Source organism: Silurus aristotelis (genome assembly GCF_946808225.1).
Source record: "Silurus aristotelis genome assembly, chromosome: 18".
Taxonomy (NCBI): domain Eukaryota; kingdom Metazoa; phylum Chordata; class Actinopteri; order Siluriformes; family Siluridae; genus Silurus; species Silurus aristotelis.
Window position 1 is genome coordinate 20,393,696 of NC_139591.1, and position 17,975 is coordinate 20,411,670.

The 17,975-nt window shown below is 38.2% G+C and overlaps 2 protein-coding genes and 1 long non-coding RNA gene across 6 annotated transcripts in view; 2 read left to right on the forward strand and 1 right to left on the reverse strand.

The window, feature by feature from the left end:
- The window catches only part of LOC310741254, a 1,471-nt gene extending 999 nt beyond the window's left edge, over window positions 1-472 (forward strand). Inside the window, exon 2 of the long non-coding RNA XR_014537910.1 lies at window positions 1-472. This exon is cut by the window's left edge and continues 564 nt beyond it. This is a non-coding gene — a long non-coding RNA (uncharacterized lncRNA).
- Window positions 1-13,325, forward strand: part of pstpip2 (proline-serine-threonine phosphatase interacting protein 2) — a 37,977-nt gene extending 24,652 nt beyond the window's left edge. Inside the window, exons 8-16 of one of the 4 annotated variants that reach the window (XR_014537877.1) lie at window positions 3,072-3,117; window positions 5,575-5,654; window positions 6,850-6,948; window positions 10,719-10,815; window positions 10,944-11,016; window positions 11,114-11,148; window positions 11,241-11,307; window positions 12,766-12,849; window positions 12,883-13,325. Coding sequence is in view for 1 of the 4 variants with exons in the window: in XM_083568838.1 (XP_083424964.1) it covers window positions 3,072-3,117; window positions 5,575-5,654; window positions 6,850-6,948; window positions 10,719-10,815; window positions 10,944-11,016; window positions 11,114-11,148; window positions 11,241-11,296 (486 nt within the window). In the remaining 3 variants the exon portion in view is untranslated. Of the gene's footprint in view, window positions 1-3,071; window positions 3,118-5,574; window positions 5,655-6,849; window positions 6,949-10,718; window positions 10,816-10,943; window positions 11,017-11,113; window positions 11,149-11,240; window positions 11,308-12,765 lie in introns of all 4 variants that reach the window. The other 3 variants (XR_014537878.1, XR_014537879.1, XM_083568838.1) reach the window with 3 other exon arrangements.
- A 716-nt stretch (window positions 13,326-14,041) lies between these two features.
- Window positions 14,042-16,984, reverse strand: mcidas (multiciliate differentiation and DNA synthesis associated cell cycle protein). Its single transcript, XM_083568945.1, has 4 exons — window positions 16,845-16,984; window positions 16,353-16,452; window positions 15,947-16,057; window positions 14,042-14,958 (listed from the first exon to the last, which is right to left on the reverse strand). The coding sequence occupies exons 1-4, from the start codon at window positions 16,898-16,900 to the stop codon at window positions 14,407-14,409; spliced, it is 819 nt and encodes a 272-aa protein (XP_083425071.1). The 5' UTR covers window positions 16,901-16,984; the 3' UTR covers window positions 14,042-14,406.
- Between the last annotated feature and the right edge of the window lie 991 nt (window positions 16,985-17,975).

Here is a 17,975-nt window from a genome sequence, read left to right on the forward strand (position 1 = left end):
TTCAAATTGACTTTATTTAAAATTTGATTTGACGTTTTATTGTATAGCGCTTTTGATAATGAAAGCAGATTTTCAGATATAAATAGATTGCGAATATCAATGTATCTAGGGTTACTGTAGTCAGAAGTGATGGTGTCGAAGGGGAAAAAACTCCCTGAGATGGTCTAAGGAACAAACCTTAAAACCAGATTTTAAAGGGAATCAATGCTCTTCTGGGAGACACTGAATATCCATTCATTATAGTTTCATTATTTTTGAGGTTATCAACTGCTGATCAACTGATAGACACTTGAGTGCAAATCTCCAAATAGGAAGTGGTGGTTCAGTGGTTAAGGCTCTGGGTTACAATGGATTTTTAGGCTGTTCATGTGAAACCATCTTTAGCAGGGAGTGGTAACCAATAGATGATATCTCAGAAGTAGGGCATCAGGATGGTGGTATCAGTGGTCTCACAGGAGCATATGTAGCTAAATTGATGGGTATGCTTTTTGTCATGAATCCTGCGTTTGGGTTACGTTTTTTATTTATTTCATTTTAATATGAACGTCGATTTCAGTGTGCAAGTGTCCCAATACTTTCGGGCACATAGTGTGTAATTCCTTTGCAGCAATGCAGTTTATATTTGCGGATAAATTCATTTTATAGAGTATTTTATTTAAAATAATGTTATGATGAAAATTTTCTTTCTTTTTTTTTTTTTTACAATATCAATATTTTGGTGTGCGGCTTTTGTTTTTTGTTTGCCGTGGTTGGAATGAAAAGCTAAAAGAAATGTAATATTACAAAATCTTGCATGATTTTTATTTAGCTCTATAATTAATCTGGTATTTATTTTTTATTTTTTTATAATTTAATTGTGCTTAAAAAAAACAAAAACAAACAAACAAAAAAAAAAACGTGCCATTGTTGTGTCTTGTTCGGAAAAACATAAAAAAATTAAACCTACAATAAATCAGAAATTGTAGAATCAAATTGTTTATTATCATTTCTGTTTAAAATATTTAGCAGTGTTTGGAGTTTGAAATAAAAGTATGTCTGCTCCATTTCTTGGCCATTTAATACCTCTGTGGGTATTGCAGGTTTTGATCAAAATTAATCACCTTGTTAGAAAATCAGTATAGATCAGTATAAACAGCACAAAAATACAAAAATAGTTCACGATCACATCTGGGAGGAGTGGATGGAGAAAGAGCGTTGTTGTGGTGCGGGTTGAAGGATGCGTTCGAGTCGAAACGCACAATGAGAAAGTCCAAACTCGGCTTTAACTTCCTGTCATTGCACGAGGGTGCAGTGTGTCTTTGCACTTCGCTTTTAGTTTTCATTTTTAAAAATGCTTATCATAATAAGTCATACTTAAGTCATTGTTGGCTATTTGAGGTTTTGGTGGATATGTGTGTGTGGCATAGTTAGTTTTCCTGTTCTTTATGCTTCTAGATCTGTCATTTTGGTTTTGGTGCTTTCGTATATGCAGTGTAAAATGACTCGTGTGTATTACGGATAATAATGATTGCATTCACATTCAGAGTGTTCGATCGAAATGCATATGAAACAAGAAAAGGTCAAATTGACAGGAGCTGTAGGTGTATCTGTGTTTTACTCAAGTGTTTCCATTTGGGGAGACTTTTAACTTTAACTTCACTCCATTTTAAAGTCAAATATCTCATTTTTTTACTTACATTTTGCGAAATCAGTCTTTTTTATTTAAGCGGATAAAAACGCAACTGGTCAAACACACGGCAATCCACCAATCAGGGTCGAGCGCAGAACGCTCCATTTTAAACTTGTTTTGATCGCCGCTTAGTGTATCTACTCATCATCAACATACAGTTCAGCATCAGTTCAACAGCAAGCAGAACACTGAGAGAGGAATAAATGATGATGAAACTCTAGAATCAAAACAACACCCGCAGCCTCGTTTACACGATTCTTTTTTTTTAAGTAGTTAAAGAAGGTTTCGGGTTAATGATCATTTGAATAGAAATCAATCAGTGTTTGAGTCATTAATATCATTCTAATAATAGATCAGTGTTACTGAGAGTCACATTTGAGTCTATTCACATAAACTAAGTTGATTATGAGTCTTGTTAACCTCAAAAATGATAATAGGAACATTATAGTTATAATAACTCAAGGGTTCCCTGGTGGTCTAGTGGCTAGGCTGCGGCGCTCTCACCGCTGCGGCCCGGGTTCGATCCCCGGTCAGGGAACCAACCCCAGCCATTAGGGTTGCACAAGCTAGTGCACTCTTAGTGCCGGTCCCAAGCCTGGATAAATGGGCAGGGTTGCATTAGCGTAAAAACATGTGCCAAATCAAACATGCGGATCATGAAAACGGATGATCCGCTGTGGAGACCCCTAATGGGAGAAGCCGAAAGAAAGTTTTATAGTTATAATAAATCATAGTACTTTGGATACTTTGGCAAATACTTTAGTAATTTTACTCAAGTGAACGTGTCAAGGGACAATTTTACTTTCACTGGAGTCACATTTTACCGAGTGCATCTCTACTTTTACTCGACTTTGTGGTTCGTGCACTGCCCATATTTTTAAAGATTTTTCTCCGAAAGAAAAAAATCTCCAGACCTTTTAAAGAGTTGGAGCTGCCTTAGAGATAAAAGTTGACAATATATCGTAATATGGTGTATTTGGCTGGGACCTGGACATCATAAAAGAGAAAAAAAAAGAAAAAAACTTATAGGCTTTCTGTAATTGCTCTGTAAATTTTGTGGAATTTGTTTTGTTTCTCCCTGCCATGTCATTCATTTATTTATAAATTGACTATTAAATAAACGATCATGGCCTCGTATATCGACTGACTTTCATTTCTAATTCTGGAGTTGTAGCGTTTAAGCTCTATGGGAGAAGGGGAATGAGAGACTGAAGGAATTGAGCAGTACTGCAGAAGTATTTAAAATGTTTTGACTCACAGGAAAAGATGAGTGTGTGTGAAGAGAAGTGCATGCTGAGGCTTGATGTTATTCTTTTGCTTTCCCTCTCTCCCACACACACACACACACACACACACTTTTTTTCTCACTTTGTTTATTTCCTTCTTCCTTTTTTCCCACCAGCTTTATGCCAAAGCTCAGCAAGCCAAACTGGCAGCAGAAGAAGCAGGTGAGCTCATTTGCAATTCATTTACAGCACTGCAAAATAAGCACATGCACATTTCCTGTTTGTGTATGGAAATATACATATATATCTATATATATACACACACACAAACACTTTATTGCCAAATGTTTTGGGTCACCTGGTCATAAGTACCTGTGATTTTTGAGCATTGCATTCCACATTTAGTCCCAGGTTGCTCTTATAATTCCCTCCACTCTTCTGGGAAAATGTTATACCAAATTTTGGAGTGTGTTATGGATATTTGTGCTCATCATCCACATGGGTATTATAAAAGGCAGGTACTGATGTAGGTGAGGAGACCTGGGGTGCAGTCAGCGTTCAAATTCATCCCAAAGGTGTTCAGTAGGGATGAGATCAGAGCTCTATAGCAGAACACTCAAGATCTTCCCCTCCAAAGCATGTAAACCAGATCTTCAAGGAGCTCACTTTGTGCACAGGGGCATCGCCATGCTGGAACAGGTTTTGGGTTTACAAGTTCAAGTGAATGGTGAATTTTATTACAGCAGGAAAGGTCAGGTGACCCAATACTTTTGGCATATATATATACACGTCTAAAATAAAACCCATTCCATGTGACTACCTCATGAATCTGAAGAATGCCATGTATAACCAAATGTAGCTATAAAACATATTCTGGGTTATTTAACACTTCACACACATTCACACTCCTTCACTGGTTTATTCTTATCAACATTGTACATTAATACTGAATACATTCAATCTATGAATTCTCATAAGGTCATCACATGGAACGGTTTTCCAACAATTTTGAGGATGTTGATGGGTGTTGAGATCTTGTTGACTGCTTTTCCTTCACTCTTTGTTGCACCTCATCCTAAACCACCTCAAAAGGATTTAGATTATGGAGGTCATCTAATGTAGCACTCCATCAGGCTCCCTTCTAAACCAGTAGCTCTTTAATAACCTGAAGGTGTGTTTGGGGTCTTTGTTGGGTTATAAAAAATAAAGTATGGTATCACTAAGTGCAAACTAGATAGAATGGCATGTCGCTGCAAAATGCTGTGGTAGCCATGCTGGTTGTCCTCAAATTTGACTAAATCACCAACAGTGTCGCCAGTAATGCAACACCACACCATCACACCTCCTCCTTCTTGCTTCACAGTGGGAACCACACATTCCAGAAACATCTGTTTACACTGTGTACATCTAACAAAGACATGGTGGTTAGAACCCAGAATCTAAAATTTGAATCATCAAACCAGTAGATACTTTTCCACTGATCTAATTTTCTTTTCCTTGTGTTTCTTACCCCAAGCAAGTCTCTTCTGCTTCTTGTTCTCCAGAATAATGGTTTCTTTGCCACATTTCAACCATGAAGGCCTGACTCACGCAGTCTCCTCTGAACAGTAGATGTGGAAATATGTCTGCTACTTGAACTTCAAGAAGACTTTAAATCAATCGGTGGTTTCTGAGGCTAATAATTTTAATAAACGTATCCTCTGCAGTACAGGTAGCTCTTTGTCTAGCTTTGTCTCATATTTATATAAATATAAATATGTTCACTGCCACTTTTTGTAGTAAGACCTACGGGCTTATTGAATGACTTTAAGCTGAAGAGCATTTTAGAGGCAGGCAATGCTTTGTTTATAATCTTTAGCTATCCAGTTTTGTGTTCAGTCTGTGCCCATGATAGCATCAGATTCCCATTCTTGGCTGACAGGAATAAAACCCAATGTGTACCTCTGAAATTGTAGCCTGTCCACCTCAGGGTTGGCTGTTCATCTTTCTGAGATGCCTTTCTTCTCACCTCATTTCTAACGAGTGATTATTATAAAACCTTTGAGTATCTACATGCATACTGGTGACTAACTGAAGGGAAAAAAGTCATATGGACACCACAAGCCACAAGAACAGCTTTAGTAGCCTTTGATTTTTCCAGTTTCCAGAACTGTACTAGATTAATGAACTCTTTGAGAAATGTCCTCTTAGTTGGTATGATGGTGGTGGAGGTTGTGGTGGTATTAGTGGTGCTGGTGGTGCTGGAGAGCACTTTTGCTGGATGATCCTTCACATTTATTTCCAGATCCGGTAATTTTAAAGACAACTGATTCACATTATTTTCAGCCTCATGAAACTATTTAGTGAACTCTCATGCCCCAGGGTCAGGGCAGAACCATTATGGAATGGACTATGCTCATCAGGATTGTTTTAAAGAGGATAGAAAAAAGGTTATCAGTTAGGAGAACAATACTGAATTGCTGTAAAATCTATCCAAAGTTTGGTAGAAAATCAAGATATAAATGTCCCACCCTCACCCCCAAACAATATACTTTTTTCACTGTTATATTTATGTGTATATGTGTATATATATATATATATATATATATATATATATATATATATATATATATATATATATATATATATATATATATATATACATATAATAGAGTTTAATCTTCGGTGTGTTTCATGCAGACAGAGTTTACAACCAGAACATACTTGTGTTGGGAAAGATGCAAGATGAGTGGCTGAATGAGCATGTTAAAGCATGTGAGGTGAGAAACACACTTATACAGACACACACACACACACACATACACACGCACACACACATACACATACAGTTCAGCGTGGTGTGTAGTTGTGGCATGAAACCGAGCAACTGTTACCACCTTAAATTTGATTCTTTTCCTGCCGTGTTCTAATCTTTTTATGCCGCAGCACTTTGTCAGTAAGTAGAGTTTTTAAATATTAAAGAAAGACTGATTGTATTGTTATTTTTACCCATTCATAGTAGATGGTGATGAAACAAAATACTATTTCTTTCTGCCGTACACAATATGCATCATGATATAGAGGTTTCCAAACAACCTGTCAACAATTGGCACAGTTACAAATCAGTGTTTGAAAATGTGTTTGAATTCATTTATGCAATCAAAATAAACAGACATTTTCTACCAATCTGTAATAATAACTGAAAATCAATAAGCAAATCTAGTGATATTTTAACTATAAAAAAAAAAAAATTATATCCAAAAATATATAGATCACCGCATACTTGATCACGAAATCGGTATTATACATTCAATACACACCAGGAAAGCAAGTTCCTGTTAGCACTTATACTACAGCAGCTATAAACAGTCATCTTACCAGCTTCTGTTGACTATCTTTTTCTACGTAAAAAATAAATAAATTAGCTTGTTAGTGCAGACTCAACAGTTGCTAGTTTTGCGGCAGCTCGGGAGATAATAAAACCCGGAAAGACGTTCACAGACGAAGAATATATGAAAGAACCATTCATTCAACGCCACTCTTTCACAGCCAGGCAATACTCCCACGTTTTACCAGGGACAAAAAGGCATAAATTGCTAACATCCAAATAGAATAGAAATCACAACTAAAGTGCCAACTAGTGGTGCAACCAGGCAACTAACTTACGTCTGCATAAAACAACAAATTGTTTTATATTTATTTAAAGGTCAAATATGTTTTGTGGCTTCAGGTAAATTATATTTGGTGGGAGAATGGCTAAAATGACTCTTTTGGTCGTCAAGTTAACAGGTTACTGGGATAGAAACGCATATAGAATGAAGTATTCAAATGAGCACATAAATATAAAGATATTCCTTGAAGTACAGCTGGAACTACGTTCAGAGCTGCTGTTCTAGACCATTAACATCCTCTGAATAATTATATTTAAAAATGTTATAGTGTTTTCCGATTCAATTCTTCTGTATTTGTGTTCAGATATTCGAGAAACAAGAAGTGGAAAGGATCTGTGTGTTACGGAACATCGTGTGGACTCACCTGAACCACCTCTCGCAGCAGTGTGTGACCAGCGATGAGGTAACACTATACATTAACACTCATTATAACTGTGCATCATATTTTCAGTAATGTGCAGTGAATTGCTGTATCTGTTTGGTCACAATTTTGTATGAGTTCATTTATTGGCCCAAAAATATCAAATGCTTTCAACAATCACCTCATAAAATTATTAGAAAATTTCTGGCATGTGCCCCTGCTCTTTATACAAGCAGCTCAGAGCTGCCGGGTTTTAGTATTTCTATCAACAGGAATTCATCAGTCACATGCTTTCCTTTATTTTGAAATAGCAAGATAGCAAAGTGATATATATGCAATACCATATGTATGTAATACTAAGCATTTGCTTTTATTGTAGTGAGTTACTGTATGATTCTGAGGCATCGGCAATTGTTTGGGACTGGTGCGAGCTCGTTTTGAACCCCTTACCATTAGTTATAATGAAGCAGGGGAGTGGTGCGCAATGAGAGTTCACTGTAAAACCTTTTATAAGAATGCTGATAGTGTGAGTTCTGCACAAAGGAATTTTGGCGTCCCAGTTAGGACATGATCGTGTCCCGTATGCTAATTTTGATGAACCAGGGTTCAGCCTTATAAAAGACGTCCCCAGGTGGTGTTGAACAGGCCACACACCAGAGAACATCAAGGCTGTTCGAGCTGTCATCATGTCTTGCATCGCATCATCGATGTGTTGAGCCGACAGGGTTTTTTCCAAAGATTTTGTACCCACGCAGACAGGGCATAATCATGACGTCCTAATGATGTCATGACACCGAAATCCCCTGTGCGCAGCACTCCCACGAGCACCATTCTTATATCACAACGAACGCTCATTGTGCACCACTCCACCGCTCCATTATAACTGATGGGAAGGGTTCTAAACGAGTTCACGCTGGTTACAAACAATTGCCGACCTCCCTGGTTTGCCAACTTCTAGGTCTCAAATGTCCCGTTTCCCAACCACCATGTATTTTTGGTTATCGAACGGGCTGGCAAAAATTATAGCTTCTTGACACGCCACCAAAATAGGAAAAATGGTGCTCTGGAGATGACTGAATCATTGCTTTGTAAACACCCACACTTTTTCAATATTTTTGCCCATCTATTTTCTTTAGCATTTATTGGAAATGTTTTGAAGTTTACTATTTTGTGCTAAAGGTTAAAATATACACAACGGAAAAGCTCTCGAAAACTCTCTTAAAGGTGGTGAATGGAAGATTTTTCACTTATCTTTTGTTTTCCGTCTTTGGTTAACACTATAGGTTTCTTAGTAGACAGATGAATCAATGCATTAACAATTATAGAAAAATGCCCCCCAACCCACATCAAGGTGTTTGTCCTCAGAAAGGTCAACAAAATCTGTGGCCCCCGGTAATTTGCGGGTTATTATTAGGAACCCAACTAACAGCAAGTTGCCCTGATACGTCAGAGCAAAAGTAGAACCCCTCGCTACTTTTTTGGGTGATGAAGACCTTCGTCCAATCTCCTCTGTCAGTCATTGAGTCAATTGTTACACTTGCACGAGTCTTTAAGTGCTTGTTTACAGAATGGGGCAGTGGTTTGCAAAGGCAACACAAAACTTCCAAACACAGGAAATGTCTCAACATCCTGTGCGCTTTGTAGTACACGCTGACAATTGATCTGACAGTATGTAGGCCTTTAGGTTTCCTGACAGTGCAAGAATGTGATGCAGATGCCACACACACTTTTTAAATGCTAAAAAAGCTGTTCAATTATGTGCATCAACCTCTCACCCTTCTAAATATTTACAATTCAATACAGTGTGTTGTGGGCAGAAATCCATTTAGTGATTAGAATAAATAGATCTAAAAGTTTATTACTTTATATTATCTTTCTATACTTGTATACAAAGTGACTTTAATGCATAGTTCTTTCATTTTTTCCACACTTTTACTTTAAAATGATGAGAGATAAACATATACAGCGATGCTGGCATCATTGATTGTCCCTATAAAGAAAGTATGGCTCTGATTCTATTCAATGCCCTTTAAATAAGGTGGTCTTTAATCCCACTCTTCATTAAGATGGCATTGTTTTAGTGCCTGTTAGTTCTAGAGATGGAGGTTTGCTCTTGGTGCAAGTTTAACTTTGGTACTAGTAAGAATACAAATGAGGTGTGGTCTTGTTGCAAGTAAGTCCTTTGTAAAGGAGACATAGCTGTGATGCCACACAGGCATTGCCTCTTCGATCCTGTAAAGAACGCAAGGCTGTGATTTTTGTCAATTCCTATAATGGTGTGGCCTTGGTGCACATCAGTTGCTGATGCAGCATTGTTTTTTCTTCAATACCTGTAAAAAAAAAACCTGTAGCCTTGTTGCCTGTCAGTCCCTTCTGAGAAAGTGTATCCTTGCCTTGTTTCAGTACCTGTTAAGAAAGTGTAGCCTTGCTTTGCTGCCTGTCAGTCCCTGTTGAGAAACTGTAGCCTTGCTGCCTGTCAGTCCCTTCTGAGAAACTGTAGCCTTGCTGCCTGTCAGTCCCTGTTGAGAAAGTGTAGCCTTGCTGCCTTTCAGTCCCTGTTGAGAAAGTGTAGCCTTGCTGCATGTCAGTCCCTGTTGAGAAAGTGTAGCCTTACTGCCTGTCAGTCCCTGTTGAGAAAGTGTAGCCTTGCTGCCTTTCAGTCCCTTCTGAGAAACTGTAGCCTTGCTGCCTGTCAGTCCCTGTTGAGAAAGTGTAGCCTTGCTGCCTTTCAGTTCCTGTTGAGAAAGTGTAGCCTTGCTGCCTTTCAGTCCCTGTTGAGAAAGTGTAGCCTTGCTGCCTTTCAGTCCCTTCTGAGAAAGTGTAGCCTTGCTTTGCTGCCTGTCAGTCCCTATTGAGAAAATGTAGCCATGCTGCCTGTGAGTCCCTTCTGAGAAAGTGTAGCCTTGCTGCTTTTTTTTTTACAGTAAGTCCTCTTAAAAAAAAGTCTACTATAAGGAAGTCAGAGCTTTGATGCCAATCTGTACTTTCTTTCCAGTCAGTCCCCCTGAAGGAGGCCTTTTTTCCTAAATATAAAACAAGTCATCATCATCATAAAACTTAATATAAAACAGTTTATTACACTAACAAGTACACAGGAAATACAAAGCAAAAAAACAGCAATGCAGCTGAAGGACATAAAGTGTGTTAAAAGGTTTGAGCCACAGAGAGTTTTTAGAGCCTCAATGCACCTTGGAACACATTTTGCAAGTCTCAGGAATGGAACTGAATTGATGAGCACCGTTCTTGCAGAGATATTTACATAGTTGGTGGTTTTTCATGACGGTGGTCGGAAGGCGTAGTCAAGTGGTCGCTCTCTTTAGGATAGAAATGTTTCATCATATGTCAGAATAACACTGATATGTACTGACATTTTACTGGAGTGAAATTCAAAGGAAATAAATGCCCCCCAGGGCAATTAATCTGTGAGTAACATTAGGCATGAATAGACAAAGTACAGTGAAATTATGAAACGTGTGTAAACAGTAAATGTAGCAGTGCAGACATGTTGGTTCAGCCGACCAGGTCGTGTCTTGCACACTCTACAAAACTTTTCTTTAAAGTCTATGAGCAAAAAAGGTTAAGGAAACTCTTGTTAAAACAAAGAGTCATCCCTGTGAAGGTTGTTCTAACGCCCTGAGGTTTTGCGAAACACTAGTGACTCATTCCACATGTTACTGTTTCACAAACATCCATATGCAACGTAGTGCACTACACACTGTATGATATAATAATATAGTCTGCTTTTGTGATATACCTATTGTATATACGATTCTGAATATGTTTCTTTGGTGTGTGTGTATGTGTGTGTGCAGCTCTATGAGGAAGTAAGGAAGTCTCTGGAGCAGTGTGACATTCAAGAAGACATTGAGCACTTTATCAACTTGAGGAGGACTGGAGACAAACCTCCAGGTGATTCACACACACACACACACACACACACAATGCCCTCACACACAATTCTGCCCAAGGATTTGGTGAGCATGAGCGGAGTTCAAACTTGATCATCCAATCTCCCCTCTGATCTGATTGGTCCACAGCTCCCGTACCATACGAAAATTTCTACAGCAATCAGAGATCGTTGCCGAACAGACAGCCGCCGTCCGTTACCAGGTGAGTCGGCGTCACCTCCTGTTGTTAAGCTGCGTTCCTATTTACCTATAATCTGAACAATAAGTAAACAACCGGAATGTGTTGTTTTCTGCTTCAGGAGAGGAGCTGCACCTCCATTGCCCACCTCAGGAGGTTTGAAAAATACACACGTTTGTATTTTCTGATTAAATGCTGGATCATGTTTAAATCTTTTAATTAAAGCATAATTTTGATATTTTTCCTAGGTGATGTGGTGTATTCGACTATAGATGAGTCAGGATACAGTGTAATTCGATATTAACAATGCACAAGGTAAGCCGAATGTCTCACTTAATGCTAATGCAATGGAAATAACCAGTTAGCAAAGTGCAAGCTACACGACTAAACCATTCCACAATCGTCTCAAAAGTCCTCAGGCTCATTTGTAGATTAACGCAAATCATCGCAGCAAGCTAACATCGGATAATCGTAAAATAAATTATTTAGAACCGGATAATCATAAAAAAGAAAAAAAGCTAATTAACACCGGATAATCACCAAGTTATTGACCATGAAAAAAAATTCATGAAAGAAACTAGTTAACATCGGATCATCGTAAAAAGAAGCTAGTTAACACAATCATAAAATGAGCCAGTTAACTCTGGATTAATCCTAAAAGGTAGCTAGCTAACATTTAATAATCGTAAAAGAAGCTAGTTAACACCCAGATAATCATATAAGAAGCTAGTGAACACTCGATAATTGTAAAATAAGCTTTTTAACACAATCATAATAGAAGCCAGACATCCAGATACCACACAGATAACTATAAAACAAGCTAATTTACACAATTGAATTATAAAACAAGCTAGCTAACACTGGGTTCTTACTGAGGAGTTGTATGTAATGGACATGTTTAGCTAGCTAAGTTTATATGCTAACAAATGAGTTTATAGTATGCGGCCACAAGCAACAATGTAATGCAAGAGAATTCTACACCCTCTATGAGATTCTCTGAGGTACTCTGAGTACTATGAGTACTGAGTACCTATGGCTAGGCCATAGCTTAGCATCATTTAGCCACATAGAATGCAGAACTATGAGTTTAATCATTTAAAAATAAAAATTTTCCAATATGTAGACGCATCGCTATCTACACTTAGTCCCAATTTGCTCATATTTTCTTCCACTCTTCTGGGAAGATGTTTCACCAGATTTTGAATTGTTCTTGTGCAGGTTTGTGCTCAATCAGACACAAGGGTGTTAGTAAAGGCAGGTACTGATGTAGGTGAGGAGGACCCGGGGTGAAATCAGTGTTCCAGTTCATCCTGAAGGTGTTCACTAGGGATGAGATCGGAGCTCTATAGCAGACCACTCATGATCTTCCTCTCCAAAGCATGTAAAGCAGATTTTCATGGAGCTTGCTTTGTGCACAGCGGTATTGTCACGCTGTAACACGTTAGGGTTTCCAAGTTCAAGTGAACACCAAATTTTATTTTACCGCATCTAAAGACGTCGAATACAATTGTGTGCTTCCAGATTGGTTGTAACAGTTTGGAGAAGAAACACATATGTCTACTGTAGACAAATAAATGTGAGAAACGGAATATACTGAATAACTGGTTCAGGAGAATGTATAAGGATGTAGACAGTTTGCAAAATGCTGAACTGGCAGAAATATGCTTGATTAAACCAAGAAAAAAAATTTTAACTGTAGATATCAACATTATTATAGTTTATTGTTATGAGTATCAATGAGTATTAAATGTCATTTGTGTTTGTTTGTTGCAGATTATCCTCCCGGCTGTGTCAATGTTAACTGATCCATGGGTCGTTCAGTTGGTGTCACTTTGAAATCAGTCCTACCTTCAGCACATAATAATAATAATAATAATAATAATAATAATAATAATAATAATAATAATAATAAGCGAAAAGACCGTAGAGCAACAGTAGAGTAAGAACATCACACTGTATTCCACTACACTGATTCAGCCATTGTGTAACTTATTTCCTTTTTTTTTTGTTTTTATTATCATAATCGTACAATAATACAGTAATTAAACCACTCTTATGCACATTTTAAATTATCTTCAGTAGATGTGCTAAAACATATATGATGTAAATATACACTGGAGTGTACTCTTTGGTAGGCATGTGTTCGTTTGCGGGTTCTGTCTTGTTAGCAGGTTGTTCTGCGAGTGTCATGAAAGACACGGTTGTCTTTATTTAATTTATTTTTTTACTCCATACGATTATTTAAAAGTTGTCCCTTATTTGCTATCAGCTGTCTCCGAATGGCCCACGTGGTAAAGCGATGTACAAAGGATCATTATCTGAAAAAAAACAAAGACATTCTTGAGGCTTTCTTCTGATACCATTTTGTGATAATATCGAACTAATGGATGGAATGTGTTATGAAAATTCCAGGAAAGGTTTTGCATTTATCTGTGTTACAGACGGAAAGTGGCGTGAACGATTGTTGTGATTTGAATGAACGCTGTACTGTGTGTTGCACCGCCCTGTACTGCCTGCTTTAATAAAATCCGATTGTCATATTCGTGTCGTGTCCGATCTCTTCTGGAGAAAAAAAACCTGACGTGTGTGATGGATGAGCGCCAAACGGATGCAGATAATCCTGTAAGTGCAAATGTAGAAAATGGCGAAAATTCAAGCCAAAATGAAAAGAGGAAGAAATACAGATCAGAACCTGAAGATAGAGCGTGAATACCATCTTATAATATACAAGTATAATATAATTATAATCCCGATATAATTAATGGGAATGGGAATCAGGAGTTACAGCAAAGATGTACAGTCGTTCTGTACAGTAGATGTACAAAATTAAATCAAATAACGGTTCACAAACTTTCTACCATTGCCCACTTTAGAGGGGGGGATTATCAAACTCCACCCCAAAACATGGTAATGAAATACTTCAAGTTCAAAAATGTCTAATTTATTGAAATATCAAATTCTAAATCAATAACATTTCATAGCATCAATTTCAAAAGTAGAGAAAATAAAAGTGTAGTTGTGTTTGGTACTATAACTGCTGTTCTTTTCATTATTTAGAGTGTGTTTGTGGAGGTTTGTGAAGATTCATTCAGTCATAAGGGTGTTAGTTAAGTCAGGTACTGATGTAGGTGGGTGTGAGGAGGCCTGGGGTTCAGTCAGTGTCCACATTCGTCGCAAAGGTAACGTTTATAGCTTTATAGCAGATCTTTCACTCCAACCCATATACATCTGTTTACAGAGCTTCTTTGGGAACAGGTTTTGTATCTCCTTGTTCAAGTAAAAGGAAATTAAACGCTACCTTATCCAACGACATCCTGAACAATTGTGTTCCTTCAACTTTGTGCTAAGTTTGGGAAAGAACCCCAAATGGCTAGAAAAGTCAGATGTCAGGTATATACAGTTATGTAAAGTATTTCAGTTCTGTTCAGGAATCCAGAGGAACCTACAGCCTCCGTCTGGCGCATGCGACGTAAACGTTTTGCCGTGAGGGAAAACCCGGGTCTGGACAGTACAGTGATCTCTGATGGATGTCTTAAAAAAGGCACACTTCCCCTCTCTCCAGGGGTCAGAGTTTGCAGACGGCGTGGCCTTTAAAACCTGTAAGCCGTGAAAGGACCCGAAAACCTGCACCGGCTCTGAAGCTGGATGTCCAAATGAATGATGCTGTGATTGTTCATAAACTTCTTGGTCCAATCTGGATTTTTTGTCTGGACTTTCTGCGGGACTGTCAGTGCTGCTCGGCCATAATTGTCTCTTCACGCCTGTGTTGGTGTGTTCTGACAGGATTGTGTGTGACCACTCCTCTTCCTCCTCTGGCGGTGTGTGATCGAGAAGAGACTCGAGCCATGTTGGCTGTAGATCCGTATCGAAATGCCATTCAGGAGACTCAGCGCACGGGAATGAGTGTGAGTGTGGTGTGAAATCAGACAAACAATCAGAGGTATCTTCAGGCTGTGATGTAAATACCTTGAAATGGATACATACATACAGGTTAGGTCACTGTAATTGAGGTGATAGGGCTAACTGTGGGAGTCATGGCGCCCCCTGGTGGAAATACCTCACTTTCTTGACTTCTGTTCATTTCTAAATTTAGCGTTATGACCAGAATCTATTTAAATGAGGCTAATCATTATTACAACAATGCAGATGAAGTCTACGTACATACAGTACCAGAGGTGGAAAGTAACGAATTACATTTACTCACGTTACTGTAACTGAGTAGTATATTTGTGTACTTCTACTTTTTTAAGTAGTGTTTAAAATAAAATAAATAAATATATATATATATATATATATATATATATATATATATATATATTTAGCAAACAAAAATAATGCATATAGTACCAGTCAAAAGTTTGAAACAGAAAAGATAAGTCAGGCCAGAAAATCTCAAAAACTTAAAATACATTCCCATCAAACGGCATGATGAAACAGGAAACATCTCAGAAAAGGAAGACCAAGAGCTACCTCTGCTGCAGAGGATTTATTAGAAATACTCGCCTCAAAAACTGCCAATTCACAGCACCTCAGATTAGCGCCCACATAATTCCTTTTGAGAGTTTAATGGCTGACATATTTCAACATCTATTGTTCAGAGCATGTTCATTGTCATCATTTCAATGTCGTCACTATTCATATTTTAAAAAAATCAAAATAAACCATTGACTACGAAGGTTTGTGGAAAAACTCACTGTTATTTGCAAGAAGCTAAAGAGAGAAAGTGGGAAAAACCGATAAAAGACAGAAAGATAAGAATAATAGATAACTGGGAAAAGAAAGAGAAAGAAAAGACTTTCTTACTACCTGTAAATTACCACTTACAAAACACCAGCATGTCATTGTTTATTATTTTACCGCACACTGCATTCCTTTTAACAGGACACTGGTCACATGTTCTTTATTTCTACTCCAAATAAATCACAGATACAATCATGAGCTTGTTCTGACTTACGTCCAGTACAGCAGAATAGGTCTCGGCCTGTTTGACCAACTCCTTCAGCTGAGCGTTCTTCTCCTTCAGGGCTGAGATCTCCTCCTGCTTCTTCTGCACGCAGATGTGGAGCTTTACATAGACAGAAAGAGGAAACCATTATTCAGGGGGAGACATGAACTCCAGAAACACCCCAGGCAGATTAGAGGATCTTACCTACCCAATAACATCTCGAATAGACGCAGTAACATCTCGAATAGACCCAATAACATCTTCAATAGACCCAATAACATCTCAAATAGACCCAATAACATCCCAAATACAGATAATGAGTGATTACATGTTTGCATGTTTTCTGTTTCCAGTTTAGCATTGTCTTCCTGTCTGTCTCTCTCTCTGTCTCTTTCTCTCCCTTTCAGTCTCTCACCTGTCTGTTTCTCTCAATGGCGTAATCCAGGTAATGTTCAGCAGGTTCCGCTGCATCCATCATAATCTTCTCTGCTGATTTAGATTGGATGGAGTCGTCTCTGGAATATAAACAAAAATACAAACAAATGCAAATGAAAAAAAAAATGTTTTGTCTTTTCATAATCAACAAATAGTTTAAAGACCCTTTCAGTATTCAGAAAAAAATGCAAACACAAAGCAAACAAACAAGTTAGAGAAAAATTTGTCTTTCTTATGAATCAGTGGAACCAGAAACAAACAAATAATTTATATCAAACAAATAATAATAATCAATGAGCAAATAAACAAATCAATACCCAAACAACCAAACAAATTCATTCAAAAAGCAAGCAAACAAACAAAACAATAAAGCAATGCAAGAAACATACAAATTAATAAGAAGCAAACAAAAAAGATTAATTAATTTAAAAAAAGAATGAATAAAAACTACAAAACCAAACTTCTTTGTTACCTTATTGGAAAAGCATCTGTATGTGTGTGTGTGTGCGCGCGCGCATGCTCGTGCATTCCAACAGACTAAACAGACTGTGATGATAACATTAGAGCTGCACGCGCTCCTCTCGGCTCCTCCCCGGCGGTTGAGAAGAGCGGCTGCAGCGCGCGCCGTGGCGGTTGCGCCGTTGCCTGGTTGTCGGGTCGCCAGGCGCGAGCCCTTAGTGACGCCGCGCTCGAGCTCACTCCGCGCGCGCCTCGCGGCATGGTCCAGTCGAGTTTCGCGAGCTCACGCGACAAACAAACCAACAAACAAACAAATTTCCTAAAGAACCTTTCCGTAAACGTGTCACATATGACATCATACAGACGGTTTGGTTACAACTTTTTCTTTGAGATTAAATAAAGAAATGTACCGATTTGAGATGATTGAGTGTAATTTATTAGCATTGGTGCACAGTAAAGAAATATATTAATTCTTTATTAAAATTAAGTAGTTTTTCCCGCGTATCTCTACTTTACTCATGCTGGGAGTAAAGTGGGCAATAATTTACTCCTGCTATACAGATCTGACCTCAACCCTACTAAACACCTTTGGGATGAATGTGAACACTGGCCTCCTCACTCCAGACCTCCTCACTCCAGATCTTCTCACTCCAGACCTCCTCACTCCAGGCCTCCTCACTCCAGATCTCCTCACTCCAGACCTCCTCACTCCAGACCTCCTCACTCCAGGCCTTCTCACTCCAGATCTCCTCACTCCAGATCTTCTCACTCCAGGCCTCCTCACTCCAGGCCTCCTCACTCCAGATCTCCTCACTCCAGACCTCCTCACCCTCACTACACCAGTGCCTGACTTTACTAACACACTTGTAACTGAATGGATCTCCACAAGCACTCCAAAATCTAGTGGAACATCTTCCCAGAAGAGTGGAGGCTGAAGCAATTGGGAGTAAATGCAGAATGGGATATTATAAAAAAAAAAAAAAAAAAAAAAAACCACAAAAAAACATTTTGTCCATATAATCATTTGAAGAAAACAAAACCAAATGTTTTGATACGTATTAGTACATCTATATCTTGTCGGACACTTTGAACCTTCTTTCATGCTGATATTAGAAATAAATGTACACATTGCAAGTATATTCAG